This window comes from Caretta caretta, chromosome 9 (genome assembly GCF_965140235.1).
Source record: "Caretta caretta isolate rCarCar2 chromosome 9, rCarCar1.hap1, whole genome shotgun sequence".
Taxonomy (NCBI): Eukaryota; Metazoa; Chordata; order Testudines; family Cheloniidae; genus Caretta; species Caretta caretta.
The window spans coordinates 11,938,929-11,956,066 of NC_134214.1; the positions used below are offsets into that span (position 1 = coordinate 11,938,929).

At 44.0% G+C, this 17,138-nt stretch overlaps 1 protein-coding gene across 4 annotated transcripts in view; it reads left to right on the forward strand.

The window, feature by feature from the left end:
- The first annotated feature begins 709 nt into the window (after nt 1-709).
- ZMAT3 (zinc finger matrin-type 3) overlaps nt 710-17,138 on the forward strand; it is a 61,745-nt gene continuing 45,316 nt past the window's right edge. For all 4 annotated transcript variants that reach the window (XM_048863001.2, XM_048862998.2, XM_048862999.2 and 1 more), the window contains exons 1-5: nt 710-929; nt 9,998-10,317; nt 14,549-14,668; nt 16,562-16,728; nt 16,854-16,954. In XM_048863001.2, the coding sequence (XP_048718958.1) occupies nt 10,054-10,317; nt 14,549-14,668; nt 16,562-16,728; nt 16,854-16,954 (652 nt within the window). In that variant the 5' untranslated portion in view covers nt 710-929; nt 9,998-10,053. The remainder of the gene's footprint in view (nt 930-9,997; nt 10,318-14,548; nt 14,669-16,561; nt 16,729-16,853; nt 16,955-17,138) is intronic.

Consider the following 17,138-nt stretch of genomic DNA (forward strand, 5'->3'; position numbering starts at 1 on the left):
ACCGTCTTCCCTGACTGTGGAGAAGGCTTTAAAATGTTGTGAAAACCATGTCTGTGTTTTCTTCCGCAGGTATCCTGAAGCAATAGCTCTGAGACAGGCAAACGGCCCAGTCCAGCTCAATGGGTTGCGGACTCTGAAACCAGAAAGTGGCATTTAAAATAGCTATATATATATATATATATATATATATATTTGCTATTTCACCGTTGGTCATTTTGGCAGAAACCTCCAGCTCAAGGCTCTTAACCCACCTCCCTCCTCTCCATCTCCTCCTTCTCTCCATCCCTGCACTAACGACTCCTCCCCTCCCTGTCCTCTCCCCCACATTAGTGACTCCCCACTCGTACCCTCCCTTTCATCCCCGCCCCTTGGTGATGGCTCCTCTCACTCATGATTTCCCCAGCCCCTCCTCTCTCTAGTTACTCCCCTCCTACGAATTCCATTCCAATCCGTAGTACTTTCCTGGCATGGTAAACTGTGCAAATCCCGGCAAAGGGCAAGGAAGCGATCCCTTAACGTCTGTCACCGATCTGCCTTCCGTGGGCTTTCCAGTGAGCCTGGGGGTTTAGCTGCAGCATCGCTTTGTACACAGTATCAGCAGCAATATTTGCTCCTCTCCAGAGCTCCGAGGCTCATGCGCCCTGGCAGAGATACTAGAGGCAGTTTCCCCGAGTCTCCTCCCCTATTCCTCCCCCTGATCTGCAGTCACTTCCTGCAGCTGTTTCCCTCTGTCCGGTTGTTCTGACTTTTCTGACTGCCGGCCCCTCAGCTCTAGTGGGGAGCAACCCGACTTAAGTTGTCATGAAAAAGGAAGAAAGGAGGAGGTGAAGATCTCAGCTGGGGATGTGCAGGGCTGGCCAGCTCTAGGTACAGGGGATTGCCTGCAGATTGCTTCTCTGAGTCCCTCCTCCCAGAACCAGGGGATTCTAGTAAGTGCATTATACTTGGGTGTATGCATTTATTAGAGTAGTCAGGACATTGGCAATAATAGGGAGGTAAATCTCACCACAAGCAGTGTTATGTATATGTTCCACTTGTTCATTTGTGGGATTTTCCATGTTTGTTTTGCATGTGGGTATTTATGTTGCATGTATGTTTTGAATGTCTGCATATTGCATCAGTTTTTGGATGCTATGTTTTGCGTGTATGTTTCCCAAATTGCATCTTGAATTCTCTCTTGAATTGCAACCATTTCAAGATAACAACAGATGCATCCGATTTTAATTAGAATGTAAGTCATGGGGATTGTAAAGCTTCCAATTTTGCATAAATACATTTGCTAGAATGTCAGTTTTTACATCATGATGTATAGTCCCATAATGATGTATTAGGTAACAAAATGTTTCCTTGCCCTTTGTGTTACTTGTTTTGCATCTACAGAAGTCTAGAGTCAGTGACCACTGTCATGAAAGTTGTTTCCATTCTAATGCCCTGTGTTCAGTCACTTAGTACTGTATGAAGCCTTCATCTTTCAGGCTGAAATTTGTCAGGCTTGATCTCTGACCAAGGGTGAATGTATTGGGAAAGTTTCAGTAAAAACAAGTACATTCATTCTGGAGTACGAGAAGCCTGGAGAAAAAAAATACACTTTCTCATTTAAAAAATAAATAAATAAATAGCGACTGTTTGATTAACTCCATCACTGAAACAGCTGGAAACAGTCAGGAAAACTTGGCACAGAAATTTGATTTGACTGAGTTATGAGCTTTTAAAAAATTGCACTCAGCCTTTGTAGAGTGCATTTCATAAGGAATTTTCCCACTATATTCATAAAATCTGCCGCTAAGGAAGGCTGTATCGTGTGTACGTGCTTGACGAACTTAACTGTGCTGTGAAAAGCTTTTGGGCCTAGATCGTGCCTGACATTTTTCTCGGGGTTGCAGAGGGTAGTGAACGTATAGAACCTTCCTCCCCTCTTGTATGGCACACACAAAGGCCAGGTACAATTGTGATCTCTGTGTTCAGGGAAGTGCAGAATCAGCTCCTTCCATACTCTCCCAGGGGCACACAGCACTCTAAAGGGGTAGGAAGTAGGTGGACTTACCTGGCTGAATCCCTCTGCATTGTCCTGTGGAACACACAGGAGGAAGTATGCTGAAACCCATAACGATGTGTAGCAGTGGGCATGACAGTGAGATCCAGGAGGCGTCCTGTCTTCCGGTGGCAGAATGCCTCCTGGAACTCACCCTGGGGAACTGCAGCTCCAGTTGTGTCTTAAAGGCACAACTGAGCCTTTACTGAAGTTGGGCAGAGAATAATGCAGGGATCATTGGTCATCTCGTAAGCTAAAAATGGCATGACTTCTAAAGGGAGAGGGAATCTCTCCTGCTAACTTCCTACAGTGTGGAGATGTAGTACATTGTGGACCTAGTAAGGTGGATGGGGTGTTACAGTGGGGCCTAGACAAGTAGTTCTAGATATGGATCTTCTTTTTCTTACATATTTCTCTAAACTAGCCAACTAAAAACATCCTAGCACTGCGCCTTTAAAGAAAAATCAACATTCCTGTCAAAAGTCAGGAAATGGTCATGTTAAAATTGCATATGTAACCTTAATTCTGCCCCGTAATCCACTTAATCCACTGCAAACCCTTAATCCACTGCAAAAAGTCTTTAATTACATACCATTTCTCAAATAAGGTCATGTCATAATTTTTTCCCCTACATGTTGTAGTGCTGTGAACTGTACTGTGTATGATAGCCAGAGTTCATGAAACTAATAGCGGACACTTCTTATACAAGATACAGCAGATTGGGCCTGGTTCTCATTTACTCCAAAGCTACTTTAGACTGTGCTTGCTTTGTAAAGTAGGCTTAAAGTGAGAGTAAACTATATTTACATCTAATTTAAGGCCACTTTCCATTGCTGGAACAGTGTAAACTGCTTTTACCGCAAATGAAAATCACTTCATTATATATAATAGAGTAATAATACAAATTTGCTGGCATGTCTAGGTCATCTAAATGTGTAGCTAAATTAATTTTATAGGTCCAAATTATGTAACCCATGATCACAAATGAATAACTCTTTGTTCCACCTGTCATTCCATTGAAATTAATGGGACTACCTGCAGAGTACAATACTACTCAATGTGAGTAAGGGGGGCTGACTCTGTCTCAGAGTTAACAGTTATGCCCTGAGCTGAACCCATGGTAAACTATACTGGTGGTTAGAAACAATATTATATAGTACATAGTTGTTGACTCAATGATTAAGATAGTTATAGAGAGAAGAGAATTTATTTATAAAAAGTGAAAGAGCATTATCCCATGGACTGTTATCCCAATGGGACAACTCACATGCTTAAAGTGAAGCACAGGCTTAAGTTCTTTGCTGGATCAGAACCAGAGTGTGCAACACTTTGCAGGACTGTACCTTAAAACAGTAAAGATTGTTCTCATCACTGAGTTAATGAAAAGAGTAAGGATAAACAAATTTTAAAAATGAGAAGAAATGGCACCTGTACATGCGATTGATTACTCGTGTGAATGACAGCTTAATACTGTGAATAAAGGGGTCACAATCTGCTCCTAAGATTATACAGAAAAATTGTATAGTATTGAGAAACACTACGAAAGCATGTCATTAAAGATTGTGCTGTAAAAGGATACAAGCCAAAGGGCAATGTTAAGGCTGCGAGAGCAACCTTAACTATGTCATTTCACGGCTTTGAGTGCTTACTGTTCTCTTAACAGACTTTTAGATGCAATTATATTAAAATCCAGACACTGTGCTGAGAAGGGAAGAAATGTTAATGAATCTTCAGCTCTGTGAGCTTTGAGCAATCTTTATTCCTGGAGAAAAAGCATTCCTGAGCAGAGACTTCAAAGCATGATGCATTTATGGTTTTCACTAGCTTCCAGTGATATGATTTCCTTTCATTTCCTAAAGTCATTGCTGTTACAGACATTTAATATGATCTGATGTTGTTCTAAGGCATTGTTCTAGACTTGTACTGACATTGTTTTACCAGGTTTCAGAGTAACAGCCGAGTTAGTCTGTATTCGCAAAAAGAAAAGGAGTACTTGTGGCACCTTAGGGACTAACCAATTTATTTGAGCATAAGCTTTCGTGAGCTACAGCTCACTTCATCGGATGCATACTGTGGAAAGTTTAGAAGATCTTATTATATACACACAAAGCATGAAAAAATACCTCCTCCCACCCCACTCTCCTGCTGGTAATAGCTTATCTAAAGTGATCACTCTCCTTACAATGTGTATGATAATCAAGTTGGGCCATTTCCAGCACAAATCCAGGTTTTCTCACCCCCCCCCCCCACCACACAAACTCACTCTCCTGCTGGTAATAGCTTATCTAAAGAGACCACTCTCCTTGCAAAAAGAAAAAATGTAAGGAGAGTGGTCACTTTGGATAAGCTATTACCAGCAGGAGAGTGAGTTTGTGTGTGTGTGTGTGGGGGGGGGGGTGAGAGAACCTGGATTTGTGTTGGAAATGGCCCAGCTTGATTATCATACACATTGTAAGGAGAGTGGTCACTTTAGATAAGCTATTACCAGCAGGAGAGTATGGTGGGAGGAGGTATTTTTTCATGCTTTGTGTGTATATAATAAGATCTTCTAAACTTTCCACAGTATGCATCCGATGAAGTGAGCTGTAGCTCACGAAAGCTTATGCTCAAATAAATTGGTTAGTCTCTAAGGTGCCACAAGTACTCCTATTGTTTTACCAGTCACATTGTAACTTTATAATCTGATTATTATTGGCTTGCAGTGTCAATATGATAATATAAAAAAATTGGTCAGTTTTTTTCAAATGCTCTATTGAGTGGAAGTGAAAGGACTCTCTGGGAGAAATGCTGGCCTAATTAAAATCAATGAAAGTTTTGCCTTTGACTTTAATGCGGCAAGGATTTCACCTTGTGGGTTTTACCCTGAAGGTCAAAGAGAACACCCACTGATGGTAGACTACAGCTTTATGTTGGGTAGTTCAATCATCACCTTATCTATGTCAATGCAGACGCCATACCAGTGCTACAGATTCATGGCCTTGGAGGCTATTGAATTCTGTGGCTTTTCTGAGACCTTCATATTGGTGCTGGGTCATGACTCCCTTTCCCCTTGCTGTAGCATCACAATTTGCTAAATATGGAGACCACGGTTATGTAAGGGTTATTTAATGGTGAGCATATGTTGGCAATAAGGTCACTGGGATAATTACCTGGTGTCTGATCTTTTTCTGTTAAAGGATTTTATGCAGGCATATAGAATCACTGACAGTGAGGCTAGGAGATGTTACTTGTCCTCAGGCTTAGACCTTCTGTAATGCACATTCCAGCTGAACTCTTTTGGATAGTGTGCAATCAGATTACTTCAGATGGCCTTGTTCAATTAGCAGTTCCTTCAACTGATTATAATGGTGAGTTAGTTACCTTTTTACACAGATGAGACAATGTGGTTCTAGTCTCTGTATCTTTTGACTGGTAAAGCCATGGGTTCCCAATAGACTATCTCACCTGATCTCTGATTTCCTTGTCCTCTGGAATTCCCTGTGGCATACTGCCTGCAGTTTTGACTTCTGTCCATCTTGACAATGATGTGACTTTGCCACCATCATTGAGAGATGTCACCAATGCCTCACTTAACAAGAGAAAAATGTTAATTATCCTTAGACAGGCAGATGTCCACCCCCCTCCTTAAGAAGCCATCTCTTGACACTGAAGTGCTTGCCAGCTGTCAAATCCCCCACTTTCAGGGAACAAGATTGAGAAGGCTGTGGCTATTCCAGTCCAGGAGCACTTGGACATTAGTGGCATCCTAGATAGTTCCCATTTTATGACTGGCATTTTTTGGATTTGAGATCACACTTGTCAGGCTCACGAATGATCTCCCAGTGGTTTTAAATCAGGATCAGCATGTCATTTTGGTCATGATGGATTTCTTAACATCTTTTGATATGAGTGACCATGGTTGCTGCTTTGACAGCTAAGGAACATAGCTAGTGTGTCCGGAGTTGCTCTGCAGTCTTACCTAGAAGAGAGGAGTCAGTCCATGGTGATAATATGGGATTTGAAATGCTGTGTCCTTCATAGAATCATAGAATATCAGGGTTGGAAGGGACCCCAGAAGGTCATCTAGTCCAACCCCCTGCTCGAAGCAGGACCAATTCCTAGTTAAATCATCCCAGCCAGGGCTTTGTCAAGCCTGACCTGAAAAACCTCTAAGGAAGGAGATTCTACCACCTCCCTAGGTAACGCATTCCAGTGTTTCACCACCCTCATAGTGAAAAAGTTTTTCCTAATATCCAGTCTAAACCTCCCCCACTGCAACTTGAGACCATTACTCCTCGTTCTGTCATCTGCTACCATTGAGAACAGTCTAGAGCCATCCTCTTTGGAACCCCCTTTCAGGTAGTTGAAAGCAGCTATCAAATCCCCCCTCATTCTTCTCTTCTGCAGACTAAACAATCCCAGCTCCCTCAGCCTCTCCTCATAAGTCATGTGTTCTAGACCCCTAATCATTTTTGTTGCCCTTCGCTGGACTCTCTCCAATTTATCCACATCCTTCTTGTAGTGTGGGGCCCAAAACTGGACACAGTACTCCAGATGAGGCCTCACCATCAAAGGTCCCTTTATCACCCATGTTGTTCCATGTATATACTGAGCTCTTTTAACCAGATAATTCCTTACTATGGGATGTAGGCACAGCTGTACATCTGTTGCCCTGTGGACAGCACAGTTCAAGTCTCTGGCCTGGAGGGTTGTTTGAACTATCTTCTCTGGACACATTAAAACTTCTGTGTTCCCAGGATTGGTTATGAAGTCTTGCTGCTGGATAGAGTTAGTTACTACAAGAAGGCTCATTCTAGTTGAGAGGGTGTGATTAGAAGCAGTGAGTCAGTCATGCCCTCTCTAGGAAGTTCCACCCGCACCCTCCATGTGTTCCATGTGATAGGAACTTTTTTTGCACTTGCACTGCACAGTTTGCACAGGTGATGGACAGGAGATTTATTTCAGGGTAACCTCACAACAGCAAACCCTGCCTTTGTGTCTCATATGCTCAGCTGATGAAATTCCCTCTCGTGAGGGCTAACAGCAGAGCTGCTCCACTGTTTGCCACTTGTTCGGAATCCAGCATCCCTTTTCTCACTGGTCTAACAGTCACGTTCACATTCTGTCCACTCGGCATTCTTTGCTCTGGCTGCCCGTGCAGTGGGACACTAATTGTTAGCTGGTACTGTTGGTTTTTAAAGGCTGCAACAAGGTAGGCTCCCTGACTATATTTGAAACGTCTTCCTTGAACTTCATCTTGAAGCGGATCTCTGCTATGACATGATTATCCTTTTAGGAACCCCACCAACATACTTAGAATATGCAATTAGTGTCTTTGTCGTGCTGGGCCCTCGGGTGTGGAATTCACTTCACCATATAACCCAGCAGTCCATCTCTCAGCCCACCATTAAACACCTCCCCTCCTTCGGTGTCTTTTAGAACAACCACTTCCCTCTAATTGCAACTTTTCCATCCATTCCCTTCTTTCCTCTTTAGCTTCTGCATTGAACATCCTCAAATTTATTTTAGTGAGGTTCTTTGGGGGTTTTTGGATTGCATTTGAATTAATATTTAGAAATTGATTTTAGTAGGGAGCACAGCACCTTGACAAGGGAGGTGCATTGCAGAAATAGAACATTCGAAAGGCTTTATTGTCCACCCATTTCCAAAGGCATGTATATGTGTGCTTCATTTTTTGTGGGTTTTCCCCCCTTTAGACCCTAGAAATACTCAGAAAACTTTAAAGCAATATTGTTCACTGGAACTTGAGCTTCGGTTCTGCAGCTTGTCCTGTACAGGCCCAGGGATTTGCTTACAAGGAGCCAATTGCAGAACTGGGGTCCGAGTGTGCAAAAACAACAACACAAACATTTTCAAAAGCGCCTAAGTGGCTTAGACTCCTAAATCCCATTTTCAAAAGTGTCTGAGGTGTCCAAGTATCTAAGGCCCATTCACATAGGTTCTCACAGGCCAGAATTTGAAAGGTATTTAGGCACCTAAAGATGTAAATAAGTGCCTCATGAGACTTTCAGAAGTGCCTAAGTAGGTTAGATGCCAACCTCATATTGATTTCAGTGGGAGTTAGGTGTCTAATCTGTTTAGGTGCTTTTGGAAATCCCAGTAGGCACCTATGTGCATCTTTAGGTGCCTAAATACCTTTGAAATCTGGCCCTCAGGCATAAATACTTCTGAGGATCTGGGCCTAAGAACCACAGTCACTTTTGAAAATGGGTCTTAGGCACCTAAGATACTTCTGAAAATGTTACTTGCAATACAAATTAAGGATTGCCTATTTAGAAAAGTAAGGGTAGGTCCCTGTATTTAAATCACTTTTGCTTAAAGATAGTACAAATATGGCATCCCGGAATGCAATTTTAGCTTGATGTGATTTGAAATGGCCAAGATATCAAATCCTGTTTATTGGTAAGTGGGGTTATGATGAGAAGCTAACATAATCTTAACGAAAGTGGCTCTGTCTTGATTCACACTAATACTTCCACTTTGCATTAACCTAGCAATGTTCATCACAGGGTTTCAACACAATTTGCAAACATCAATTAATTAAGCCTTTCAAAGCTTTTTGTTGGAAATTTAAGGGGGTTCCTAAGAACTTGAACTGATTGAGAAATAAACTGAATAAGTGCTAATATGAGATAATCTTCCAAACCTAAGAAAATATGAAGTAGTTTTTAATATTGCATTGTACTTAGTAAAATCTGCCAGAAGAAGAGACAGATATCCAAATGCTTTCAATAGCAAATGCCTCAGGAAAATGGTAGGTATTAAATTGAATGAAGTTGTAACAAATGAGGAGATTTGTCAAAGTTCAACAACTTTTTAACTCCAAAGTTATCCAGAGAAGACAATGTAAATATCTGGGATGTATTAAGAATGTAACCAGAGCATCTGCCATGGCAGGCGTACCATTGGGCAACTGGAGGAACACGCAAGAGAGGCGGAGTGAAAGAATCCCTCCATTGAACATGAGAGAGGGACGACTATGGGACTTAACACAGAGGACATGCAAAGAGCAGCCCAGGACAGACAGGGATGGCAGGGTCTTATACAGGCTCTAAGCGATGTTTGATAGTGTGAAAAGGATTCAGATACTCAGTAAATGAAGGCATGGAGAAACTGCTCAAGGTCATGCCACAAGACAGTTGCAGAGTGTGGAATGGAACCCAGAGGAAGTGACTCCTGATACTGTTGTCTACTGGTTAGAACAAGGTGTCTCCCTCAGTGTTTTTATTTACTGGAAAAAAGTCAATTTTGACATATTTTCCTGAAGTTGATATATAGGAAGGCTTTGTATGGGGTTTACTATTCAGAACATACACAACTACTTCCAAATGATTGACAAGGTACCAAGCAACAACACATATTGCAGTATTAGTTTATTTCTTAGATTGTGAACTCGTTGGCACAGAGCCTACCGCTTCTTGGGTTTGGGAAAGGGCCTAAGGCCCCAGTACTGCACGTGTTTACCCTTGGGAGCAATGCTTCAATGGGCCTCTGCATGAGCTCAGCAGTGAGTCACTGCACAAACAAATGTAGGCTCAGGGCCTCCTATGGTAGCACAAATATGGCAGAATGATATTTTCTTGCATCTGGAAGCTTATGCCTGGTGAGTTCTCACTTTGTTTGTTGTTCAGATATTATAAGTTTTTAGTAGTCCTCTTAAATTTCCAGGAGGATGTCATTGCCTTTATTAATAGCTAAACCCAGATTTTAATCTGTGTCGTCTTGCCTAAAAAAATATCTGAGGCTGGATTAACAGGCTGACTGCAGCAGCTTTGCCCTGCTCCAGTGAAGCAGAAGCTATAAACTCATCTTAACTTCTCGTTAAAGTGGGTTCATGGCTGCTTTGCATTGTTGGAGGGACACAGAGCAGCTGGAGTGAAAGTGGCAAAGTTAGCCCCAATCTTGAACATTCACACTGTGAAAAGGATGCTGTTTATTTGAGCCTGTGTCTTTTTTCTGCTTCAGAGCTGAAGAAGAGTCTTCCTCCTTCAACAGTAACATGCCAGCAGTCCTCCCAGCCAATGATTCTTTTGCAGCAGGCAGGACTTCCTCCTCATCCTCGTCCTGAGAAGTCTTCATCTCTTCCTATGTCAGTGGCCACAAGGCCAAGAGCCAACTCACCACTGTCCCCACAGAAACCTTTTGGACTAGGGCCTTCCTTGCAGCACTCACAAGAAGAGGAGCTGGCAAAGGATCCTGTGCTGGAGGAACTATGTAAGCCTCTGTGTTGTAAACTTTGCAATGTCACTCTGAATTCAGCACAGCAAGCCCAGGCGCATTACCAGGTAAGGAGAAGCAAAAGAAGAAAGATGTTCAGATTAGTTGTTCCTGTGAGGTGTCTACCACTCTTTCAATATGAGATGTAGGGCAAGCCTTATGAATTGTAGGGCCGCAACCTGCCATAAGTGAGGGAGTCATGTGCCAGGACTTCCTCCCCTTCTGGTCCCACTGCCAGAGGCAGGTGGGGCATGTGGGCAGATGAAGCCCCTCTTTTTGCTCCCATGCCTGAAGGAGGGTTACTGAGGTTATACAGGGTTTAAGAGTGGGGCCCTAATGAGTTGCTTGTCCTCTTTTTGCTTTAGGCTGGAGCTCATCACAATTTTTTCATCAAAACTTTTTTTCCATCATGAAAAATGTTGCCCTTTCAACCAAAATAATGGAAAATGTATTTGTTAAAGTTTTTCATTCCTCCCCCCGTCACAGGAGAATGAGAAAGCAAAATCCCGTGCGCTTTGGTCCTTAGTGGAAGTGGGGAATCTGGGGAATAAAGGGCGAAAGGCAGCAGGAATCTAACCAGATTCCCCAGTTCAACTAAGGCCAACAGAAAGTTCTGATTTTCCTTCCAGTTCTAATTTAAAAATATATTTTAAAAATGTTGATTACCCATCTTTTCTCCCAGCTTTGCTGCTTTTATCAGCGGATGCCAGTTTAGCAGGTTTATGTCCCCCGGGAGACTGATTGAACAGGCTCTGTTGAGACTGGGGAGTATGCTCTTTGTAACTCAGACAGCAGAGGGTGCTTTAAGAATGAAGTCACTACCTTGCTCTTCACACCAAACACCATGCATATGGTTCACTTGAACTGGTCTTGTCTCTGAGTGGGGCTTCATTATACAAATGGGGGTGTAGTATATGACAGACACAATTGGATTAGCCAGCTTCTCTACCCCAATGTACATTTCTTTTGATATGATTCATGATATGGGTCCCCAGAGATCATCTCTCACTTTTCAGAGTAACAGCCGTGTTAGTCTGTATTCGCAAAAAGAAAAGGAGTACTTGTGGCACCTTAGAGACTAACCAATTTATTTGAGCATAAGCTTTCGTGAGCTACAGCTCACTTCATCGGATGCATACTGTGGAAAGTTTAGAAGATCTTATTATATACACACAAAGCATGAAAAAATACCTCCTCCCACCATACTCTCCTGCTGGTAATAGCTTATCTAAAGTGATCACTCTCCTTACAATGTGTATGATAATGAAGTTGGGCCATTTCCAGCACAAATCCAGGTTTTCTCACCCTCCCCCCCCCACACACACACAAACTCACTCTCCTGCTGGTAATAGCCCATCCAAAGTGACCACTCTCTTTACAATGTGTATGAAAATCAAGGTGGGCCATTTCCAGCACAAATCCAGGTTTTCTCACCCTTCCCCCCCCACACACACACAAACTCACTCTCCTGCTGGCAATAGCTCATCCAAACTGACCACTCTCCTTACAATGTGTATGATAATCAAGGTGGGCCATTTCCAGCACAAATCCAAGTTTAACCAGAACGTCTGAGGGGGAAGGGGGGGAGGGGAGGAAAAAACAAGGGGAAATAGGCTACCTTGCATAATGACTTAGCCACTCCCAGTCTCTATTTAAGCCTAAATTAATAGTATCCAATTTGCTAATGAATTCCAGTTCAGCAGTTTCTTGCTGGAGTCTGGATTTGAAGTTTTTTTGTTGTAAGATAGCGACCTTCATGTCTGTAATTGCATTACCAGAGAGATTGAAGTGTTCTCCAACTGGTTTATGAATGTTATAATTCTTGACATCTGATTTGTGTCCATTTATTCTTTTACGTAGAGACTGTCCAGTTTGACCAATGTACATGGCAGAGGGGCATTGCTGGCACATGATGGCATATATCACATTGGTAGATGTGCAGGTGAACGAGCCTCTGATAGTGTGGCTGATGTTATTAGGCCCTGTGATGGTGTCCCCTGAATAGATATGTGGGCACAGTTGGCAACAGGCTTTGTTGCAAGGATAGGTTCCTGGGTTAGTGGTTCTGTTGTGTGGTATGTGGTTGTTGGTGAGTATTTGCTTCAGGTTGGGGGGCTGTCTGTAGGCAAGGACTGGCCTGTCTCCCAAGATTTGTGAGAGTGCTGGGTCATCCTTCAGGATAGGTTGTAGATCCTTAATAATGCGTTGGAGGGGTTTTAGTTGGGGGCTGAAGGTGACGGCTAGTGGCGTTCTGTTATTTTCTTTGTTAGGCCTGTCCTGTAGTAGGTGACTTCTGGGAACTCTTCTGGCTCTATCAATCTGTTTCTTCACTTCCGCAGGTGGGTATTGTAGTTGTAAGAATGCTTGATAGAAGATGTCAAGAATTATAACGTTCATAAACCAGTCGGAGAACACTTCAATCTCTCTGGTCACGCAATTACAGACATGAAGGTCGCTATCTTACAACAAAAAAACTTCAAATCCAGACTCCAGCGAGAAACTGCTGAATTGGAATTCGTTTGCAAATTGGATACTATTAATTTAGGCTTAAATAGAGACTGGGAGTGGCTAAGTCATTATGCAAGGTAGCCTATTTCCCCTTGTTTTTTCCTAACCCTCCCCCCTCAGACGTTCTGGTTAAACTTGGATTTATGCTGGAGATGGCCCACCTTGATTATCATACACATTGTAAGGAGAGTGGTCAGTTTGGATGAGCTATTGCCAGCAGGAGAGTGAGTTTGTGTGTGTGTGTGGGGGGGGGTGAGAAAACCTGGATTTGTGCTGGAAATGGCCCACCTTGATTTTCATACACATTTTAAGGAGAGTGGTCACTTTGGATAAGCTATTACCGGCAGGAGAGTGAGTTTGGGGGGGGGGGGGGGGCGGAGGGTGAGAAAACCTGGATTTGTGCTGGAAATGGCCCACCTTGATTTTCATACACATTTTAAGGAGAGTGGTCACTTTGGATAAGCTATTACCGGCAGGAGAGTGAGTTTGGGGGGGGGCGGGGGGGGCGGAGGGTGAGAAAACCTGGATTTGTGCTGGAAATGGCCCACCTTGATTTTCATACACATTTTAAGGAGAGTGGTCACTTTGGATAAGCTATTACCGGCAGGAGAGTGAGTTTGGGGGGCGGGGGGTGAGAAAACCTGGATTTGTGCTGGAAATGGCCCAACTTGATTATCATACACATTGTAAGGAGAGTGATCACTTTAGATAAGCTATTACCAGCAGGAGAGTGGGGTGGGAGGAGGTATTGTTTCATGGTCTCTGTGTATATAATGTCTTCTGCAGTTTCCACAGTATGCATCCAATGAAGTGAGCTGTAGCTCACGAAAGCTTATGCTCAAATAAATTGGTTAGTCTCTAAGGTGCCACAAGTACTCCTCATCTCTCACTTTGTGCTTCTGCCTGGTAATAACACCATCATATTGGACGCTCAACTTCTGACAACTTCTAGTTATGATCATTTGGGGTGGGTGGTCTAAGAGTCTTCAATTCACTCCCCCTTCCCAAGTCCAACAGAGTGCCAGTTTGCTGACCTTTGGGTATGTTGCAATAATTTTCACTTTGGTTTTTCTAGAGGAGTGTACTGAACAGGAAGGGCTTTAATGAGATGGGGCGACCTGAGTGTCTTTCTGTATTACTGGGATGGATTTTCAAAGCAGCTTCTAATTTTTGCAGGCAGAATTTTGTAGGTTCATCCCTTAGGTTTGCTGGCTGGCCTGGAAAGCATGTCCCATGTTATCTCCCTGGAGCCTCTCTTTTCCCTGGTCTGCTTCAGGAGTCTCCTTCCCAGCTACCTTCTGCCTTCAGGGATGGTCTGAAGGTGCAGGCCCCTCTGTGTTTTCTTTCCCAGAGAGGAAACACCCAACTACCTCTCTCCTAGGTCTCCTCTCCATATTGCCTTGAAGCCTTTCTTTATAGAAGCCACCCAGGTTGGTTCTTCAGAGCTGGGTCTAATCCTCAATTACCTGTCTTCACGCCAGGTGCAACAGAATGGGCTAATTGGGCTCCCCTTCACCCTTTCACTGCTAGTGTCAGGAGGTACATACCTCATCCTGAGACCCAGTCCTGCCAGGTACTGAGCATCTCATGAGGAATCTCAAGCACTCTAATCTCCCATTGCAATCAATGGGAGTTGAGATTGCTCAGCCCCTCTCAGGATCAGAGCCTGTATCTGAGCTGCTGATGTCATGACTACGTTTACATTTCAGCCTCTTAGCTGAGTCCTCTAGCTGTTATATACAGGTGGCATGCTACCACCTGGACAGTGATTAATTTGAGTTCTGTTTCCAGGGTAAAAACCATAGTAAGAAACTTCGGAATTACTATGCTGCAAATAGTTGCCCAGCTCCTGCCAGAATGAGCAATTCAGTGGAGCCTGCCGTGCCTCAGATTGTCTCCCATCCAGCTCAGGTAAGGCCTTGAGAGATGAGCGAGGCTGTGCTGCTTACATGTTCAGTACTCCCTATGACAAGGGTAACTAGGTCTCATGCTTTGGGGTGGGATTGCTGCAGGGGTCAGAGGAATCTTCCCCACTATGTCCAGCATGGTGCAATTGGACTGGTGTGTGCCTTTACATTCTTCTGAAGCATCAGGTATTGACCGCTCCTGGATACAGGGGACTTGACTCACTGAGCCACTGATCTAATCCTGTATGGCAAATCCTATGATACCTGTGTGAATCAGATGCTGTGCTGATTATGGCTGTTTAAAGCCATGGAAAACACTCATCGTCATGTCCTTCCTTTGTGTGTGTTTGTGGAATATCCTCCCTTTGCCTAGCCATCTCCTGTGCATCGAAGTGAGGCTGCACCTCGGTGCCTATGTAGAAAAGGTGCTTAGATTCTAGCACCAACTGCACTGGGCCATCATTTCCCTCCCTAAATAGCTACTTTTGTGGCACTTTCTCCAATCGCAGCATGAGTGAATGGCCCCCTCTGGGGTCCAGATTAATGCTGTCCCATGAACTGCCCAATGGCAGGCACATGTAGAGCAAGAGTGCATGCCCCATTAGCTCAAGGGGTAAATCAAATGTTCTCCACACCTGACACTTGCATGTCATTGCGTGTTGGTCAGCAGGGATCAAAGCTGGGGCCTTCAGCACCAAAAGCATGGGCCTCTACCACTTAAACTAAAGGAGAATGAATCCCTTAACTGTGAGTAAGTAGCAGGTTGTTATATGGTTGCTGGGGCCAGACAGCCCCAGGTTGTTATATGAGGCTGGGGGAGACCTGTTGACATGCAAAAAGAACCTAATCCAAAGCTTACTGAAGTGAATGGGAGTCTTTCCATTAGCTTCAGTTGGCATTAGAGCAGGCCCTGCCCCAAGCCCTTGCATGTTACAAGTGTACTTTGCTGCTTCCCAACAGCTGGGGTGGCTGCTCTGCCTTGTTTGAGGAACTAATTCTCAGAAAAAAAGAAAGCCAGGTTTGAGCCAGCTGCGTAGAAGATGTTCATATTGTACGATGCAAGCCAGAATTCTAGAGTTTTTTTGGGAGGAGGGTCTAGTTAGAAGCATATGAAGTATCAAAACGAGGGCCAAAGAAACTGCACCTTAGAAAGTGTAGCACTGGCAAGGTCAATGAGTAAATCATTGTTATCCACACTATTTGGGAAATACTGTTTCCTTGGTGATGTACAAAACACCAAAAAGATTCAGTTACTGCCCCAATCAGCTTACATTCTAAGTAGACAGACAAGATCACGCCCCATAATGCACTGGGAAATCCTGAGGACTGAGCTTACTCGGGACTGGATCATTCCTCTAAAATTTGCATATGGAACTCCCGCTGTCCATAGGCAAGGTGTGAGGAGGGGTCAGTTGTTTCTCTGCAACCCGTGGAAGGTTCTTTGCTGGGCTGGAGATCCAGTTAGGGGGTAGGTAGTCTGGACACAGACCGCCCTGAGTGCTGTGGAATCTCCTTTCAGGGAGCTCCCAGGGGCAGAGGTAGGCAGAGGAGTCAAGCCTGTGAGGAAGCTGGAAGTGGGAGCAGGAGTCGCCAGAGCCAATGCAGAGGTACAGGGCCTCTGCACAGATAGTTTTAATCTCCATTTGATTCTCAGAGATCTGTGTGGATCTTAGGGATGTGCAGGTTCAGGGGGCCAAACTCCCAGCTGGAGCCAAGGAGAGGCAAAACCTACTCCCACAAGGGAAAGAATTTGGGGAACACTGTGCAGTGAACCTGAAGTTCTAATCTTCCACCAGCTTGCTGAGAGGGGTCAACTTCATTGAGCCTGGCTCAGTTATTTCAAAGAATGAAGTCTCCTATGTTTGCATATGAAACTTTCCCTCCCTTTTGCTGATAGATGGGTGCCTCTAAACCAGTAGGCCGAGTGATCATGGCCACAGAGAATGATTACTGCAAGCTTTGTGATGCCTCATTTAGTTCCCCGGCTGTGGCCCAGGCTCACTACCAAGGAAAGAATCATGCCAAGAGGCTACGCCTGGCAGAAGCACAGAGCAACTCATTCCCGTAGGTATTGTTCAACCTTTACATTAAGGCTGGCCTGAACGTGTGCAGCCATGACTCCAGCAATCTCTATTAATGTATCTCAGAGAGCTTTAAAACACAGCTGTATGTATTTTTTTAACCTTCAGGGATACATCAGAACTGGGCAAACGGAGGGCACGGAAAGAAGGGAACGACTATAAGATGATGCAGAATAGAAGAAATGTGTATGCGGTTCCAAACAGTACAGGTACTTGAATGCTTGTGTCACCACTTACATGCTCCATAGGTCGCACAGTGACTATTTCTTAATGGGTTCAATTCTCTTCCATGTCCAAGCTCTGGTTAACACAGAAGCGTGCGTTAGGGAGCTCTTGTTCCGCGGGCTGGTCTGCACTGGTTCTGACTCTAGCGTGAGGGACTGTAACAGGGTG